At 41.0% G+C, this 20,589-nt stretch overlaps 1 protein-coding gene across 1 annotated transcript in view; it reads left to right on the top strand.

Annotated features, from left to right (window-relative positions):
* The window catches only part of ARMH4 (armadillo like helical domain containing 4), a 135,898-nt gene that overhangs the window by 43,747 nt on the left and 71,562 nt on the right, over positions 1 to 20,589 (top strand). The window contains exon 5 of the mRNA XM_061182608.1: positions 3,551 to 3,781. Within this exon, the coding sequence (XP_061038591.1) occupies positions 3,551 to 3,781 (231 nt within the window). The remainder of the gene's footprint in view (positions 1 to 3,550; positions 3,782 to 20,589) is intronic.

Below are 20,589 nucleotides of genomic sequence, written 5' to 3'. Positions count from 1 at the left end.
CATAATCCAGTGACCTTGTTACTTTTTCTCTATCCACCGTCCTTCTCAACTTCCCTTTAGCTAGAGTCCCTGTTCCATCTTTTTCACCCCCCCAGCTTTATGGAGATTTTATTGACATATAACATATGTAAGTTTAAGGTGATGATTTGATACACACACACACACACACACGGTAATCATTTTGCATTATATATATATATATATATATATATATATATATATATATATAATGCAAAATGATTACCACAGTAAGGTTAGTTAACACTTCCATCCCCTCACATAATTACCATTTTTTTTGGTATGGTGATAACATTTAAGATCTCCTGTCTTAATAACTTTCAAGTATATGATACTGTGTTGTTAATCATAGACACCATGCTGTACATTAGATGCCCAGACACAATCAACTGCCTCTTCCTCCCGCCTCCCCAATTGAGCTCTCCTAGCAAAACTTGGCTCTGGTTAAATGTCTCTGCCTACTCTACCCCTCCATCCATTCCTGCACCCAAGCAGCTGAATGTGGCTGAAGAAAAACACACGATCATCTTAACACGCCTTACTTTAAATTTATGACATCATATCTCATGTGGACTCATAGGGTTGCCTGGCAGTCCTACCTCATTTTCCCCAAGAATTCACTCACACACTCTTCAAGATGACTGTTTCACACTTTTTCCTGTTGCCTCAAACCACCAACATTTCTCTTCTCCTTTCCAGTTTTTTATTTGACTAAGAAAAGAAATATGATAACTTTCACGTATTCCCACTACCAAATCTACCCGCCTGCTGGCACCTGTGCCTGCTACGGCAGAGGATGTAGTTGAGCTGGCTGTGCACTGGGCCCCCTCCCCTCTCTGTAATAGCAAAGAAGCCAACCTTATATGGTGGCCACTACGTGCCAGGCTTAGTTCTAAGTACCTGATATATTAACTAATGTAATCCTTACAACAGCCCTGTGAGGTAGGACTCATACCAGTTTTACAGTGAGAGAGCTGAGGCACACCAAAATTCAGTAACTTGTCCAAAATCACGCAGCCATAAAAAGTTTGTGTGGCTCCAGGGTCCATGTGTGTAACCTCTCCATTATACCTCATCTCTTGGGACATTCCTCTAGCTGCTCTCCGCTCTCTCCTGCGTCATCAATTTCCCCCTCTCCACCAGATCTTACTCATCAATTACAAGCAAATTCTAGTAGCTCCTATTTTAAGAACCCACCCTTGACCCCATATCTCCTTCCAGCTACCCCCTAATGTCCCTGTTCTCTTTTTCAAATTTCTCGTGTTTTCTCTATTTGCTGTGTCTACTTCCATTTTCCTAATTTTCTTTGGAAGCACTTCAGTCTGACTTTTGTCCCTACCATTCCAGGGAAACAAGTTTTGTCAAGGTCACTAATGACTTCCCAAATGTCAAAGCCAGAGTCTCAGTTTGTTACTCAGTCCCTCAATCTTAGTTTTTCTCCCACCTGTGGTCATTTTTCTGTCTCCTTTGCTGGATCTCCCTCTGCTGGCCAACCTCTAAATGTTTGATTGTCCAGGGCTTGGGCTGGACCACTTCGCTTTCATCCACTCTCATTCTCTTGGTGATCTCACCCAGTCTCAAGGCTTTAAATATAATTTATAAGTCGATGATTCCTAGGTTTTTATTTCTAGCTTTGACCTTCCTTAGACTTCCAACATTTCCATTTGTATGTCATAGGCACAAGCCACCACACAATTAAAATTTTATTAAAATAAAATTCTTGATTTTGCTCTTTATTCTTTAGTTCCCATTTTCAGTAAAGTGGGGTCTTCCTCCCACATCGCACATTGTAATTATCAGCAAGGCTCTACCTTCAAATTACATCCCAGATTTGACCACTGCTCTCCCTTTCCCCTGGGTTTTGAAATAGCCTCCTATGGGTCTCCCTGCTTTGTCTCTTGCCCTGATATAGCCTATACTCCGCCCTGCAGCAGAGTCATTCTTTATAAATATATGTTAGACGTGGCCCCTGCCTACCCCTTCCCCCTCATTTCCTGTATTCTCTCTGTTCCTCCCGCCCCCCAGCCCAGTCTTCTTTGCCATTCTTAGAACACAGCAAGCAGACATCTGCCTCAAGGTTTTGGTCTTGCTGTTCCCTCTGTTCTCTTCTGCTTGGAATCTTTAATGACCTAAATGAAACAAGAGAATTCATTATTTTGGTATGATCTCTGTTCAAACTTTACCTTATCAGAAAAACTTTCCTTGATCTCTCCATCTATAATAGTAGTACCGGGCATTTTCTATCTTCTTGCTGGTTTTAATCAGAGTGTCATGTATTGTATATCTATTTGTATATCTCTTTGTTTGCTGTACATCTCCTGAGGGACATATCAGCTCCATGAAGGCAGAGACATCATTGCTGTATCCCTAGTGCCTGGAACTAGGTGTTTGATAAATATTTGTTGAATTTTTGGAACAGTGACAGGTATTAAGGCCCACATAGTTAAAGGATATATAAGAATGAGAAAGATTAGAGGTAATTTTTTTTAAGTTAAGAAAACCTGTAAATGATAGATGAAGAGGGATATATGTGGAGAAAATTGTCTGGAAGAGGAAAAGGAAAGTCTCAGAATTCTTGGGTGGCTTTACTCCTCCCTCTCCTCTTTACCATCTAAAGAGCGTTCCCTGTTGCAATCACCACTGTGTTTGGAGCCAAGAGGGAGACCAAGGAAAAGGCCTTCAATGGATTTTGTGGGCCCTTGTCCGGGGCTTCAGGGGTGCCTTCAGGATGTGGGTGGGGGCTCAAAGTATTCCTAGACAATTAAAATTAATGAAATAAAATGAAATTGGGGGCCTTATGTTTCCTAAACCAACACTTTTTGAAGCATCACAGATGACACGTTGTGAATTTAACTCTTATGATGATGGTAATAATAATGATTTTTTTCATGTGTTGCTTTTCTGACTGTCCTTGATCAATGTTTCATTTCCCAATCCCCTTTAGAATTGTATGGAGAACGTTGATGTAATGGTTTCCCATCTCTTGGGTCACTCCTCTGTAAGGAACACAGATACAGGAGTGGATTTATGGACCTCTCACTTAACACTGTTGTGAGTTCTACTCACTAATGTGGAAGAAGAACAGAAAGAAAACTGTGCCAACATAATGAATTCTCTTGTTTAGTATTATGAGATAGAAAGAGATTGGAACACTCCTTTTAAATTCTGTTAGTATTTCAGTGTGCTTTCTAACAAATAAATCTTTAATGATCTCCAGAAAACAGGAAGAGGATGTTTCCTACCCTTGTAAGTATAAATATGGCTTTAACAAAAATCCGTATTACCTGAACTTTGACTCCCAATAAACATGACGCATGATAATCATCTGACATAGCTGTGGTTTTGAAAGTTTAAAATGTGAGTATACGGTGGGCATGTAATCCCGCAAAGCTCATATTGCTCAACTTTGGCTATAAAATTTGTTTTGAAAGGCCAATCATGATTGTTTTGTAGTGTTTGGGTCATTTCAAAAGATTCATTTGTATGCACTCACTGTATTTCTTCATGTTCCCTTTGCTTTCTTCTTGCCTAGAGGGAGAAGAAGATGAGGATGAAGAAGACGAGGAGGAGGAAGATGAGGAGGATAAAGATGCAGACTCCCTGGATGAGACCTTGGGTGGTGACACCGAGCTGCCTGGGTTTACTCTCCCTGGCATCACGTCTCAGGAACCTGGCTTAGAGCAGGGAAACGTGGTCTCTTTGGAGGGAGCCACCTACCAGGTGCCGGACACCATCGAGTGGGAACAGCAGAGTCAGGGCCTGGGTAAGAGTCATGTGTGTTTCTTTCCCTCCTCTCTCCCCTCATTTTAGTTTTCTTAGGTGACAGCTTTCCTTCACTGGCATAGATTATGGAACAAAATGGATCTTCTGTTTACGGGTGTTTCGGCTGGGAAAAAGTTCTCAGTTCTTTCTTCACTATGTTTATATTTATGCTCTTCAATAGTCAGGCTCCAAACAGTCTCCATCTGCCCACGAAGAGCACGGTTACCTAATTTTTGGAAGGAATTCCATCTTTCCTTCCCAGCTGGAGGACAGCTGTCGGCTTTGGGAGGACTTCCAAATGGGGAGGAATTGTGTGTAACCAGTCAACTGCACAAGCAGCGCGAATGGACTGGAGTCGGAAAACAAATGTATTTTGTCATCCTCTGTCCTTTTAGAATTTCCTCCCTGGGGAAATTCTTCCTTCACTTCCGGGTGAGCTTGCAGCCGTCCCATGACTTTTCTGCTCATTCTCGTGGTTGCATTTCACCATCAAATACAATCTTGTTTCAGCAGTTAGTGTCTAGACAACTCCAAGCTTACTCTCTCTTGTGCCTGGCCTGGATTTTCGGTGAGAGTCTCCGCGGATGTAGGCTGACCCCAACTCTGACACTCTCTTCCTGTCAGCAGGGACGTTCCTCTGTCTGTCTCCTCTTACCTTTTTCTGGAGAGATGCTATTAAGCTCTGGGTGATTCTTTGAGGCCTCACTCTCTTGACCTGAGGGGAAGTGACATCTTCTCCAAAGAAATCTCCTCCCTGAAACTCTTTTAGTCTTTAAAAGGCCCGTTTATACCTTAAGTACAGCAGAGGTTAGATTTAAGAGTCGTATAACCAGCGTTTGGAGTATTCCATTGAAAATTTGGATGTTGGTCTTGGACTTCGCTCTGGAATATCATACTAGTGTATCCTGGTGCCTCGGTTGAAACTTCCAATTTAGAATCTTATTACATATGATTTCTTAAAGATTGTTCTCCTCTCCTCCCATGAAAACTCTTTCAGATTAGTGATGAGGAAGGGTAAGTGCATTAAAATGAGTATGGAGTGGGAAAGTCGCATCATCTGTTTATCACACGATTGTGTAGTTTAAAACAAGCTCTTTCGCTTTTTTCAAAGCTCAGACTGAAGTTGGTAAACCTTTAAAGGTTTGCAGTCTAAGGAGGAATCCTTTTCATAATCTCTAAAACTAAGGAAACATGCATAAGGATCTTTAATGTCATCTTCTCTTCCATTATAGAATTCTTTCATGAGCTGTCCTTTAGATTTGGTTAATTAATTTATCCAAAACATGGAACACCTACTATGTTCCTTTGCAAGGCATTGGAAACACAGAGAAAAACAAGGCATTGCCTTTTCTTGATTAGAGCAGAGCCCACTCTTAAAGGCTTCAGTGCAGGGTGGGTGAATTCTGTAATAAAAGTAGGGTTATAGGAGGCCAGAGCAGAAATGTAGAAGGGGGCCATTTAGAGTAGCTTGGAGAGTTCAGAGCTGTCGCTTGAAGGTTATATAAATAGGAGATAGCTTGCAGGAGAAAGAGGTCAAAGACAGAACATACACAGAGGCATTGGAGGGATGAAAGAGCATGGCATAATACAGATGGGTTGGCAAAGAACGTTGTAAGTGGGTAAAAAGAAGCTCTAGGAGATATAACAGCAGACAAGGCTGGAAAGGTAAGGTAAGCAAGGATGCATCACGAAGATCTGTGACTGCCAAGAGATTTTCCCTCGTCCTTTATGAAAACCATTCTAGTGATAGTGCAGTGGAGGAACAGGGGAGGAGCGTGAGACTGGGGAGAGAGAAAGGCCACTTATGAGACCAATGAAATGTCCCTGTGAGAAACGAAGGCGTGAACTAAGGCAGAGGAAGTGGGATGAAGAAAAAGGAGCCAACCTGAGAGCTTTTCGTCACGGGTACTAACTGATTTGGGGGGGATGAGGAAAAATAGAAAGAGAGTTGAGGATGATTTCTAGGTTTTTAGACTAGGCGAACAGGTGGAGAGTGATGTCTCTGATGAAGAGAGGGAATAGAGGGAGCGACGTGAACTTGGCATATTGGGGAGATGATCAGCTAATTCTGGGCACATTGAATATGAGGAACCTGTGGGGTGTCCAGGATGGACTTCGATTTTGAGTCTTGAATTCAGGGAAGAAGTCTGGGACTGAGAAATTATTCTGGGATTATCACCCTCTAGGTTGGCATAAAGGTTGTAGTTGAAATGTACCTGGGATTTCCTGTGGAATACGCTTATGGTAAGCAGAGGAGGTGATAAAGGATGGACTTCCACTGGACAGGCAGAAGGTATCATACATGTGCATACAACGCTGTATTTACTAAATTATTTCCTGAACAAATCCGGCATGTAATTGGGCAGTAATTACTTTAAAAACATATCAAGTGAAACTGCTAAAAGCTTATCAATATATCAAAATATTATAAAACAAACACACACACTGGCCTGGGAACATGTGAATAAATATTTAGTCTGAAATGCACCTGTTCTACATGAACTGGTTGAGATCAATAAAATAAAATACAAAATACCAATGTAAACACAAAATTACAGAGGTTAAACACAAAGACAAAAATCTACACATCAAGTGACTCCTCAGGTAGTGGATTTATAATATGGAAGGATCATGGACAGTTGAACAGTCTTTTAAGTATGGATTGGGTGAATATTTAGGGACTGTACCCCTTTACTGGAGAGAGGGTTGCTTTTGTACAGAGGTACTCAGAGGCCATATGGCATCTATTCCTGGATTGTGGTCCAAGAAGCCAATTTTCCCCACTTAGGAAGTTGGCTTACCATCTATGATAATTATAAGCAATTGGAGAGGCTATGAATCTTAGAAAAATCTGTAGCGGTTACAATTCAAGGGTAACATGATCATTTGGGCTCTAGCCTTTTTCAACACAAATTTACCATTGAAGAAGAGTCAAATTTTTAAAAAATCAACTTTATTGAGGTATAAATTATATACGATAAACTGCACTCAGAGTATGCAATTCGACGAGTCTTGACAGCTGTCAAGACGGAGGCTACACTCATGTGGCCTCCATCTCACTGAAAATGCAGAATATTTCCATCACTTCCCTTTTGTCCCCCCAATGATTCCTCATGCCCTTTGCAGTCTGTCTCTCTCTCAGTCCCCAATCCCAGGTAACTACCGATCTACTTATATTACTACAGATTAGAGTGCATTTTCTAGAATTTTATATAAGCGGAATCATATAATACATACCTTTATGTACCTGGCTTCTCTCACTTAGCATAATGATTTTGAGATTCAACCATGTTGTGGTCTGTATCAGTAATTTGTTCCCTTTTTATAGCTGGGTAGTATTCAATTGTATGGATATACCACATTTTGTTTATCTAGTCACCTGTTGATGAACATTTGGGTTTTCCCCAGTTTTTGGCTAATAGCAGTTACATTTTAAGGTGTGTAGGGCATGAGGCACAGGACAAATAGCCCTATTGTCCCCCTGTCCTGATTCCAGCCTCCATGCATGGCTAAGGTTTCTTAAATTAGTGATACCAATTTAGTGATCTGCTATGCTTTTAAAAGTGATTTCCCCAAGTCCTGAATTTTTATTTCATATCAGATTTTTCCTTTTAATAAAATTTACCACTTTCCTGGTTGTCTCCTACCTTTTTACTGCCACTTCTTTTCCTGATATCTTCAGTTTGCCAACATGTTTTTAGCATTGTAGTTTTCATGGGAACCAAAATAAGGAGCAAATCTTTCAATCCCTTCCTTTTTTTTCCACTGTGGGAAGACTGGGTTAGAGTAGTAGTGTCCGGGTCTTGGATTTTATTAGCTCACCAACTTTTTCTTGGAGGGACAGGAGTATTTCCTAGTAACTCAAAATGAGTGACAACTTCTGGATCAATGTTAATTGATACAGTTTCCTAAATGTTCTCAGGTCACGTGGAATAGAGGGAAACCTCCCCTATTTGTGATGGATTTTGTGGTACCAAGAATAACGGCTCCCCAAAGATGTTGACATCCTAATCTTTGGAACCTGTGACTATGTTATCTTACATGGCAAAAGGACTTTGCTGATGTGATTAGGTTAAGGATCTTGAGAGGGAGAGGTTATCCTGTATTTTCTGCAAAGGCCCAGTGTGATCACGAGTGTCCTTATAAGCGAGAAGTATCAAGTCAGAGTCGGAGAAGGAGATGCGATGACAGAAGCAGAGGTCAGAGTGATGTGGCCGTGAGCAAGGAATTCTGGCAGCTTCCAGAAGCTGGAAAAGGCAAGGAGATGGATTCTCCCCTTGAGCCTCTAGAAGGAACACAACCCAGCTGACACCTTGATTTTTAGTCCCTCAAGACCCATTTTAGACTTTTAACCTCCAGAACTGTACGGTAATAAATTTGTGTTGTTTTGATCCCCTAAGTTTGTGGTAATTTGTTACAGCAGAAATAGGAAGCTAATACAGATTTCAATAAGTATTTCATGAGCAGCTTCATTTTAGAAGTAGAGCTTGTGTGGCAGCTGTAGTCTGAGTGTGAGTGTTGTAAAGTTAACTATAGTTTTTTCTTAATGAATCACTAAAAATGCAAAGATTGAGACCTTTAAAAAGTAATCCAATTTAATATAATTATACTTTAATTGGCCATCTTATTCATTCCTATTTTTAAGTGGGTTATTTTTATTTATAGACTATCACATCCTATTTTACAATATGAGTAGTATTCCAAAGCAAATGCTGAAACCCATAGAAACCTTTAAAAATGAACAGATTGAAGTGGGTAGTTGGGACTGGCTAAAAATAATACATACTCTTTGAATAGATTATCGTTTCATTTTCTGTGAAGTAACAAGAGCAGAAAACTTAGATGACTTTCTGAGGCAAAGCAGTAGATCCATGGCTTAATTCTGTGCACTTCTGTTTTCTGTATTGTCACATACACATTGCCTGTAAAGCTTTGGAGAGAGAGAGCCCAATTTCTTGATCTTGCTGTTGGGAGGTGTGATTGTGGACTGAACTATAGAGGACAGAGAATCAGGAGTGAAAGTTCCATGTTATAACTGAGGTGCATTGATTGGTAAAATGCTAGTAGCATATAGGAAGCTCTTTATTTACATATGCAGAATCAATTTCTTTTCTGATCTAACAAGTTTATTTTCAAATTTATTGGTAAGAACCTGTACAGAGAGCAGACACTGTGACCCACACTACTTCTTATCCTTTCACTATAATAAATCACACGATTATTCTTTTAAAAGTATAAAATCAATATGGGCAAAGTTGAGTCAACATATCCATTTTAATGTTTAAACATTTGCAATGTAATTAATGTCTGGTGATTCTTTCCTCTGTGCATTCTGTATCTGCTAGGATGCCTTTAGCTACACGTAGCAGAAACCTTAAATTGACTTAAAGAGTAAAGAAATATATTTTCTCTGAAAACAAGAAGTCCAGAGATGGAGCTCCTGGGTCAGTTGACTCAGTAGCTCAGCTGTCATCGGTGACTCATGTTTTTCCACCTTGCTGCACTGTCCTCCTTGGGATGTTCACTTTGGCCCCAGGCTGGCCTCCTTACAGTTGCAGTGGCTGAAGCAGTTTCAGATGTCACACCTAGACAAGACATTGTTCAGACAAAGAAGAAGACTGTCTTTTTACTGTGTTTCTTCCTTAGGAGAGAGGAAGACTTTCCAAGAATCCCCCAGTAGAATTCTCACCTCTCATTGGCTGGGATTAGGTCACATGCTCATTTCTAAACAATCATTGGCAAGGGGAATGTGATCACATGACTGGTGGAACGGATGGGGGCGTGTGTCAATCACTATACCTATCTATGATTTCTGTGTTTTTCTGTTTACTTCTCTTGTGGCTGATTCTTATCCATGTTTCTTTTATCTTCCAAGAATCCTGTGACTAATCTTGTTAAACTAATATATTTATCTTAAATATGTTTTGAATTCATGAGTTCTGGATGAGGGCCTGAGGGTGGTGGTATTGTTCCAAGAAGAGACCATTTTTTGGCCACTTTATGGTTTGGTTGATGTTTGATAGATAAGTCTTCCAAAAGCCATCAGTTAGTTAAGTGCAGAATTACTATAGCTGTCTTCACGTTTTTTTTCAAAAGCCTGCATCTAACATTGGGATGGGCTCCTGATTTAGGAAGTGGAATATTTTTCTCTGGAGGTCTTTAAAAAACATGATAAATATTCAATTAACAGTATAGAGATGTTTGTGGAAAGCAGAAGAATGAAGAGCATTCATGTTTCTAGTTTTTCACCAGACATTCATAGAGCGCCTACTAAGTGTGTGCTATATGTTGTGGAAAGAGTGAGAGGTTGACCTGTAAAGAGGTAAATTACCATGGGGCAGAGAATGGTTCTATAGATGTGAGGCCAGTGGCTGAGCGATTACACAGTGGGGAATTGAATCATCATTTACAACCAGGGGTTTCTTTGAGTGGGCAGCCATCTGTGGGGTGTGACTTCGGGAGTGCTTGTGTGATCTCTAATTTATATCCCCCTCCCCGTTTTAACATGGTGCCTACTCTTCAATATTAAGAGCCTTCCTTTGGATTGCAATAATATATCTTGAGAAGGCCTTACAAAAATGCAGATCTGCTGTCTGGATAGGATAACCCATAAGATGTTATCATGGATTTATTATTATTTATCAGGTTCATTACCTGGTGATTTAGGATGATTTTAATATGAAAGAAAGAGAATGTGTTTTGAATTGGTAGAAAGCTAGAATGAACTGCAGGCAAAGGGTGAGGGGGTTCGGCCTTAGAGAAACTGAGCATTGGTCTGTGAGAAAGTCAGAGCCTTCGTCCTCAAACGTGTCAGCTCTTCTCTTTCTTCTCCCCATCATCCTTCTCGTTCTTTTAGAACACTTAACATGTAGCTAAGACTGAACACTTAAATATAGTGCAACACGGGCTGTGACAGCAAGAAAAAGATGCTCCGTAAAAGATAGTGGGAAGTGTGAGACTTCAAACAACTCTTCACTGCAACAAATGTCAGTGTATTTTGGCATATAACATGTTAAGCTGTGTATTACGAGGTTGCTCAGGAAGTTGGCGGGCTAACGTGGTTAAATATGTGTAAGGAAGGAGAAGGAAAGAAACCTTAATCCAACGTAACCAGCGCGACGTGAGTGGCAGATTGGCTAAAGCCCCCGCACCAGTGGTTCTCGCTCTTGGCTGGAACCCCCTGGAGAGCGACACAAAATACTGATACCTGGGTCCCACCCACGGAGCACAGCTGTCCGAGACTGGGTCTGCTGGTTGTTCCCTTGGGGTGAGGCAGCTTCTGTTTGTGAAGGGGATGGCGAAAGAGGATTATCAGAAGTGTTCTGTGCTCTATGAATTGAATCTCCATTAGTAAAGATTTACGTTGCTTGTAACGATCTTTTGTGTATCGGATTAGTGTGCCTTAAAAAAAAAAACCCAGCTTTTTACAGTCACATTGAGATTAAAGTCAATATCCATGGTTTAGTTTTCCCAGAAAGCCCATGGTCACATTGATTTCGGATGCACGCAGCAGTAAGTGGCAGCTTGCAGCATGCAACACGAGCAGTAGCCGGAAGCAAGATCTTAGTTCCCAGACCGGGAGTCCTAACCACTAGACCACAGCGGGCAGGGGCTAGGGCCTGGATACCTAGTTCTTGCCTGCCTTGTCAAGAATGAATTCAGGTGAGGAGGCAAAAGGTAAAGAGAAAAGTACAAAGTTTATTGGAAAAGCAAAGTACATGTGGAAAGATGCACGGGCGAACTCAGAGAGAGAGTCGCGCCTTTGGGAAATACTTAAATTCTTTATAAAAGGGCAGTTTTCCAGGTCTTTGTCTTCCTTCTGGCCAATCATCTTGTTTTGTCCCCCCTGGCTAATTTGTCTCAGGACCCTCCCCTTAGGTGCGTACGCACCTTTCAGCCAAGATGGATCTTGACGTGAAGGCGTCTGGGAGAAGCAAGACTCACTGTGGCCTGGCATTGTCCCCTGACTTTTGACCTGCAAGGAGCCTTTCTGCGCATGTGTAGTGTCTCCCTTGCCCCAAGGATGGGAAGTATATGGCCTCTTGATCCTTTACTCAAACAAGGTCTAGCTCCTCTCTGCTCCTGCCACAACTGTTATCTTAAGGTGTCCACAGGAGACAAAGCCTGGCTTTTTACCCTGCTTCAGTTGTTACTTCCATTTTGGAGTGCAAACAGGAGGCTGACTGTAAATGCCTAACCTGGAGCCCACCTATCTCCTATCTCAGGAAATGTAAACAGGAGGCTAGTTGTGAGTGTCTGGCCAGAAGCCCACTTTTTCCTGCTTCATGAAATGTAAACGGGAGGCCAGCTGTAAATGTCTTACCTGGGGCCTGTCTGCCTCCTGCCTCAACATGACAGACTTCTAAATCTGTACCATGGAGGTCTGTACCCTGACTTCTGCATCTGGAATGAGTGAGCATCTCCGGATGTGAGTTTCCTTGAGTAGGCACCTGCCAGTTACTTGGAGTTCCTTCCTGTCCTCAGATGGTACCCAGGGTTTCTGGATTTAAGAGTAATGCCATTTACTCTTTCTTTGGAAAGAACTGAATTATTTTTCTGAGACAAGAGGAGCAGAACTTGGGTGTAGACCTCCTTTTTCCACATTAGGCAGGACACACTGGTGCCAAAGTTTAAATTAGAGATTGTGATACCTGCCTCTTCCCACCTCAGGAGGATGAGTGCTTAAGGGATGTTAGGTCTGCAGAGCAGGATGCTTTCCAAGTCCAAGAAATCATTTCTTCATAGATCTTTCCATCTGAGCCATTGGTTACTTGCAGATTATTAGTATTTGGGGATTTCTAGGGGAGAAAATCTGTCCCCATGCCTGTGGTGAAAAATCTGACAAACTCAGGATTTTAGGTTTTAAATGCATTTATTTCCTGAGTTTTCCATTTATTTATTTTTAACCTGTTATATTGTAGGTATTTTTGTTAGAAGGCGTAAATCCTCTTTTTAGCATGGGGTAGGTTATAAATAGGTTAAATACATAAAAGTGAATAGACTTCCTTTCTGCTGCCCACTTCCAACCGTGCTCGCAGGTATGTTCTGAGGACGCCCGTCTTGAACCAAAAATCAAAAAGATAGCTGGCCAAGGCTAAACAAAACCAGGTTCTGGCCTAAAAAGAATGTAATGTATTCTGGGTTTTTTTCTTTCGTTTTGGTGTTCATGACACTTCTGATGAGCAGTTATGTATAATAACTACAGTCAAACTCTTATGTTCCTTCAACATAGGAAATGTTACATCATTTGGAAGGAGGAAAGGATTGATGGCATGGGTGATTTTGTGGGTTGTGTTAAATTTTCTTTTTAGGACTGACACTTAATGATTTTTCGCAGCTCTATGTAGGACTTTTGCACCAAGAATTTCAGGCAGACTGGAATTGAGGCTTTGAAATTCATTAATTCCAAGAGTGGTAGAACTCAGATCATTAACACACACACACAAACACACACAGAGTTCCCTTTGCCCAAGTCAGCTGTGGGACACTGCAAATTCCCTTATTCTCCTCCAAAGATTTCTTTTGAGAAAACTAGTGAGGAGTCAACTCTAAGTCTCAAACGCTAATGAGGGAAACTCGTAGAATAGAGTTAGTGGAGAGCACAGTGGCAGCCCCAGCCCCGTCTGCAGCTAACTCCCCTATGCATAAAGCTTCCCTGGGGATGTTCCTGTGTGGAGGAAGGGAAATCAGTCTTGGTTGTTAAAACATTGATCTTTGTGCAGCTGGGTCTCTCCAGTACTGTAGTAGTAGGTTCTTTGTGCTCTCAAAGAACTGCCAACCTCTCAAACTGGCCTCAGGAAGCCAGAGCTATTTTTGAAATTCAGAGGATTGGTGGTGCGAATTAAAAATACACCGCAGCAGAAGTGAAAGAGAGATTGAATATAAAATCAAGGAATCAGAGATTTCCATCAGGTAACTCAGGGATTCAACAGTTCATGGGTGGGAAGCATTTCTTATAAGTGTATTTGTCTCTTTTATACACCCCTGATATATTCAAGGACCTCCAGGATCTGTTTGGGGTCTATCTTCCCTCCTCGTTTCTCTCGACTGCTTTGTCCAAGACCTCTGCCTTCATCGGGCTGTACTCACTGTCACCAGAACATGCATCAGACATTTCTGGATCCCGCATTTTTTTCTACCATTATTCTTTTTTCCTGGGATGGTCTCCATTTTCTGTCTGTCTGCCCACCCCCGGCTCTCGCTGAAGCCTTTCCCGGCAACCCTAACTCCCACTCAGTCCTCCCCTGTGAAACTCCCCCAGCCGTTCTGGGCAGTAGGGCTCATTTCCACTCCACTATCTCATTTTGCTTAGGACTTTTTTGGAAGTGCACAGTATCTAGTACTCAGCATTGAGTACTGTTGATTGATTAAAAGGGGGTTCAGCTGGTAGCCATGCTGGACCTGAAACTGTCCAGCACTGTTGGGAGGAGGGATGAGGATGCTTTATTGCGCTCTGACAATTAAACAGTAGTCCCTTATTTAACTATCCTGGAGAGCAGTGTGGGGGACGGGACGGGGAGTGTTAAACGGAGTTAGTTGGATTTGGGGAAAAAATGGTAACTGATCAGGTACTGAGGGTTCTCCATAATGCTTATAACTGAGATTAAGCTTAAATATCCCATGACAGGTAGAACTTCATGTGATCTTAACTTTCTCTGGTTCTCTCTACTTACTTCAAAATAGTTTTTACATCTACAAAGCCCTTAGTAATGAACTAATTATAGCATGCCTTCAAGTCATCGACCATAGATAACATTTTGAGGCTAGGTTTTTTTCCGGAACATAATCTAATGTTTTATTTTTTCCAGCTGTATTGAGATATGATTAACATAACATTGTGTGCAACGTGTTTATTTGATACGCTTATATACTGCAAAATGATTACCATCATAGCATTAGCTAACACCTGCCCAGTGTTGAGTAACTACCTTTTCTTTTTTGTGGGCAGCAATCTAACATTTTAGAATGAGCTTGGAGTGATTCTACGCCGTTTAATGATCAGACCTTGAAAATGTTGGGCCAGCTACCTTCATTACCTTAGAATCTGAATCAGATGAGAATCAAATGATTGCATTCTCATAGTGATCAATCATTTTAAAAATTTCCAAATAGCTAATTAGGTGGCTTAATAGCGATAAGGCCTTTGATAGCTTCTACCAAAGAATAAAAACAGCCATAGCATCACCTACATGGAAGTGAGAAATTTATTAAACCTGATTCGCTTTGCCACTGGATCACTGCTTCCCCAAGTCAGAGAATTGAGTTGTCTTTTTGTATCTCACTTCTGGCTGGAACAAACTTATAATTATAATATAGTATTTTAAATGTTTTAGGGTTCTGGTTTGAACAAAATTTTTCTCTTTTCATGTCTTTAAGGCCCTTTAAAAGGCCCTGGATAATAGGTTCTTGTATCAAAGGTTTAAAAAAAAAAGTAAATTTGGACTTGCTGATTTAGGAAGAGCCTTCTGGAACTAAACCCAAATATCTCAGCTTCACATTATTCATCTTTATTTCTGTTAATGATCTGTGTGAGATAATAGACTTAATGCTTTCCAGAAGTTGAAGCCCTTATCTGTATTTTCATGATTAAACTATATTGAATTAGAGAATTGGAAAAAAAATCACATTTCATTCATTAGGAATGAATTTCTTATGTGAAAATTCAGCAGTCACTTTTCCTTTGGAGAGCTAAAAAAGGATTCTTGGAACTAAGCCAGAAAATAATCTCTTCATCAGCTGCAGTTAATAAAAACATTAATAAGGCACATTATATCTGAGGAGAGTGCTTTGAACTAATTTCTTTGTAATCAGAATGCACTCATAGGCTCAGCTGGGGAATTATTAACATATGAAAACATCTAGTAGGCTCTTCTGGGAATTAAACAAGAAATACAGAGAGGACTGAAAAAAATTTCGGAAATGAAGAAACTGAGTATAAATTGTCCTCTTTGAAAAATACAGAGGAAAGTAAACAAAGATGATGTTAAAAAGCTTCCAATTATGTTAAAACAAAATTGAGAAAGTAGTGAAAGCAGTGTCCTTATCTCTTGATTTGAAGTTACATGATGCTAAATTAAGGTGAATTAATCGAATGTTATAGGTCCGCTGTGTTAAGAATCTGGAATATTTGTAGTCTCCCCAGTTTTATTTGTCTTCCTTAATTTGGATCAGAGAAAGAATGCACTTAACTTGCATTTCAGAAAATAGAGCAATTCAGTAATTTCCCCCTCTCTCTACTGAGATCATAAAAAGAAGATGCTAAATCCTCAAAGCTTAGCTTAGTGATCAGGTGAGGTTGAAGTCAGCCAGTTCATTTCATTTCAGCATTTGAGAATTAATAACCACGGGGTTTTGATTTTCCAACTAAGAACTTTTCTGATTTTCTGTTGGACAGAAAGATTTTTTCACAGAATCTGGCACAAAATATAGATATGTGTCCAACAAGGAATGCCCAGTTTCAATTCATGTGAAGAATCTTTAAAATAAACTTTACAAACATCCAGATTATCAAGACCCGGGGAAGGAATTTAAAACAGAGGAGTGTTTACAGCTGAGGGAATTTTGATTTACGCTTTCCACCTCTAAGTTTTCCTGAAGGGCTGAAATCTTTCTGAAATAATGGGATTTGAATTTCAAGCTGCTCCTCTTGAAAGAGGACAGCAACTGTTTGGAACAGGATGACTTTGGTGAATCCTTGGGGATAAATGCTCCAAGTAATGTCGGCAGCTTCCAACGGCATAAGGTTTGATATGAAATCAGCCACAGGCACCAGGGGAACTACCACCTAGGTTTGTTTATCACAAGCTTGATAAAGTATTGCACATCCTGCAGGACCACGGCCTTGGGCTTCTGAGCCCTGCCATGTGGGAAGCAGGTGGGTGATGGAGACCATGCACACACAGAGCTAAAGTGAAGAGTTGTTGCTAGGTAGGCCTTACTGTTCACGGCTGAGCCACAGAAACCACAGATAGTTCTAAAAACAACTCATTTACTTAATCCACTAATGAAAAGGAGGTAGGGGAAAACCATGGGAAAAATCATGATGCGGGGGAAGTTTGTTGTGTTCTCTTTTCTTCCTCCTTCTCCCTGGTCATCATCCTTATCATCCTCGCTTTCCACCCTTCCTTTCAGCACTGGTAGTGGCCACCCAGGACTGCCCTGGGATCCAAAGAGGCTTCAGTCTTTTCTTAATCCCTTTCACTATATCAGAACACTCTTTCTTTAAGAACTTGGTTTAAAGACTTTGAGGGACTGTCAATAATTCATAGTTGTTGAAAGATATATTTTTATTTTTATTTATTTATTTTTAAATAAATTCGTTATTTATTTATTTATTTTTTGGCTGCATTGGGTCTTTGTTGCTTTGCATGGGCTTTCTTTAGTTGCAGCGAGTGGGGGCTACTCTTTGTTGCAGTGCGCAGGCTTCTCATTGCGGTGGCTTCTCTTGTTGCGGAGCACAGGCTGTAGGCGCGCAGACTCAGTAGCTGTGGCTTGCGGGCTCTAGAGTGCAGGCTCAGTAGTTGTGGCGCATGGGCTTAGCTGCTCCGCGGCATGTGGGATCTTCCCGGACCAGGGCTCAAATCCATGTCCCCTGCATTGGCAGGTGGATTCTTAACCACTGCGCCACCAGGGAAGCCCCCAAAAATATATTTTTAAAGAAGATATAATTATGATTCTTGATGTAAAATGAACATGTGTCAAAGATTTTAAAAAGCTCATTAATTAATAAAGGAACCAGGTGGATGCCACAACTGGTTCAAAGGAAAGATCAAAGAATCACAAATTTACGTGGAGTCAAGGACTGTTTCAAATTTGGCTCCAACTAAACCATAAAATTTGCAAATCACTGGTGTATTGTCAAATAAACTCTAACTTTTAAACAACAACAACAAAAAACAGACTGTTAAAATGAATTTACAAATGGATGCAGGACAGACTTTTTCCGAGGGATGAGGGCTGTTTCTCCACTGGACAATTAATTTTCTCGTCTAGAGAAGAATTATTTGTATGGCTATCAGTTATCTGCAGTTTAAAGAGTTGTGAAAGAGTCCAAAGGTGATTCAGAGCCCTAAAGGGAATCAGATAATTCTCAGGGGCTCCAACACTCCATTAAAAGAATATTCAGTAATGTCTTCCTTATCTCAAAGAATACCTTGTAGCCCTAATTTGTTTGGAAGCATTTGTATTGTAAAAGAAAACATGTTAACTAAAAGAACTGAATGGTAGACTTTGGATAAATGGGGATGTATCTGTCAGGGAAGGTCAGTTGCTGTAACAAACAATTCCAGTCTCAGTGGCTTAACACAGTAGATTTATTACTTCCCCTCTTCACAGTTCCGCTGTCACTAGTTACACTTCCACCAAGTGTCTCCACTATCTTCTTGGGCCTATGCGACCTCAGTGGACCCTCTGCATCCAGCCAGGAGGCAGGAAGAAGAGAGAACTTAGGGAAGGCTGCTCGTAATTCCTCAGCCTGGAATGGACTCATTTTCCTTCCACTCAGATTCTATTGGTGAAAACTAGTCATGTGACCCCACCCAGAGGAAGGTGGGGCAGATGGTGGTGGTGGTGGTCATGGTGGTTATTGCAGCTTAGCTGAAGCAAAACCAGCTTGGTGACCACTTGCATTTTCAGGGGTATGCTTCCAGGGGCACTTCCTCTAGGAAGGCAAACCCCAGAGAACTGAGGAAAACCCAGTTTTCTATTTATAAATTATTACTAGATCCTTAGTGATGAGCAGAACACAGCGTCTGCTCTCCAGGAGCATATGAGTCATGGGGACGAAAACTCTAGAATGTGAGGCAGGAAGTGACATATGCTGTGGAAAAAAATGCTCTGAAAGTACAGAAGGGTGAAATAGTAATTTTATTTATTTATTTATTTAGGCTTCATTGGGTTTTCATTGCTGGGTGTGGACTTTCTCTAGTTGTGGCGAGCAGGGGCTACTCTTCATTGCGGTGCGCGGGCTTCTCATTGCAGTGGCTTCTCTTGTTGCGGAGCACGGGCTCTAGGCGCATGGGCTTCAGTAGTTGTGGCTCACAGGCTCAGTAGTTGTGGCTCGCGGGGGTCTAGAGCGCAGGCTCAGTAGTTGTGACACATGGGCTTAGTTGCTCCACGGCATCTGGGATCTTCCCAGACCAGGGCTCAAAACCGTGTCCCCTGCATTGGCAGGTGGATTCTTAACCACTGCACCACCAGGGAAGTCCTGAAATAGTAGTTTCAACCAAGGGGAACCATGGAAAGCATTAGAGACAACATGCAGGGCGGCAGTTGAAAGCCTAGAATTTGGAGTCAGGACATCCTGAATTCAAGTCTTCTCTTTGCCGCCATTGACCCTGGACAAATCTTTTACTTCTCTGAGCCTTGATTTTCCTAACTCTAAAAAAGGGCATCATAACTGTTAGCTCATAGGGTTGTTGTAACTTTACATATGTAGGTATATACATGCAAAGTGAAGCAGAAGCTCATTTATATGAGATTTTGAAGGTTAGGTCGACCTCAACAGGCAGAGAAGACAAGGGACCTGGTAAGAAAGACTCCTGGGTTCTGTCCTTTCCTCCGTATTTTCTCAAGGAGCTTGTATACATTGGGAATTCCCAGTAAGACTATTTGTAAGAAGAGGGAATCCACTGCCCAGCACAAATTTGAAGACCTAGATGCTCTTGAGAGTGCAATAGTTGAATTATTTAAAAATCTGACAGAGATTTCTAGTGGCTTTTGCTGATTCATTCTTTTTTTTTTTTTTCCGACATGACCCAGTGGTTGTCCACCCAACACTCCATTAACCATTCAGTTTAATGAGTGTAGTGTGAGGAGATTTAAAGTGATTGCCTGTCTTAGAGACAACACAAATAATTGATCAGAGTTTTTCACTTTTCAGATATTAACTTCTTCAAGCTGTAGGTAAGGTTTCTGTGTCTCTCCTATATTTTTACCTCTAAGGGTTATTTTTCCCCAGGTTAATTATATATTTTAATTTTTGGAACATGTAGGATAATTATAGAATGCTATTAGGAAAGAAAAACTCACAACATGACTATTTTCAGGACACTTAGTATAAAGGCAGTAGCATTAAGATGTGAACTTGGAAATTGCGAGTGTTTTGTACTACTTAGTAGCCTCATGCAATTTTATATCCAACTTCTCTGCATCATGAATGTCTTAACAATAATTTTATACAGCTGAGTATAATCCTTAGGAAAAAGCAGATACGGTGCTTCTTGAATATTAACGTGCATCCAGATCACCTGGGGATCCTGACAAAATGTGGGTTCTGATTCAGTAGGTCTGAGGAGGGGCCTCAGATGCTGCATTGCTCCCAGGAGATGTCGATGCTGCTGGTCTGTGGACCACACTGTGAGGGGCAAGGGGCCAATGGGCATACTTTTTATCTGGGAAGTTGAGGAAGCCTTACTTGGGAGATTAAGGGGTCTAGAGGTCTTTTAAAAAAGGAGTTAGAATTTTATAGTATCTGCTTTTATTAAAGCTGCAGTGGCTGGTCCTCTCCGTCCTCCATTAAGGACAGAATTCTCTAGATCCTTAGACTAGTTAGTTTTGGCTCTGCTTTAAAGTTTTTACTTATTTAATTTATTATTATTATTTTTTTACTCTTAATGATAGTGACAAGGGCATTTCATCTCTCTCTGCCTTAGTATCCTCAAAAGTAAAACCACCTGGCTGTTACCTGCTGCAGAGGAGGAATGGGGATGGACTCTGCCACTCTTGGCTAGTGTGTGTAATCTTACTGACAGATCTTCTTACTATGAATCCAGCTACTCAGATCATTTCCGTGGTTATTATTTGTGCTGA

This window comes from Eubalaena glacialis, chromosome 2, assembly GCF_028564815.1.
Source record: "Eubalaena glacialis isolate mEubGla1 chromosome 2, mEubGla1.1.hap2.+ XY, whole genome shotgun sequence".
Lineage (NCBI taxonomy): Eukaryota > Metazoa > Chordata > Mammalia > Artiodactyla > Balaenidae > Eubalaena > Eubalaena glacialis.
This window is presented reverse-complemented; position numbering and strand designations above follow the sequence as displayed.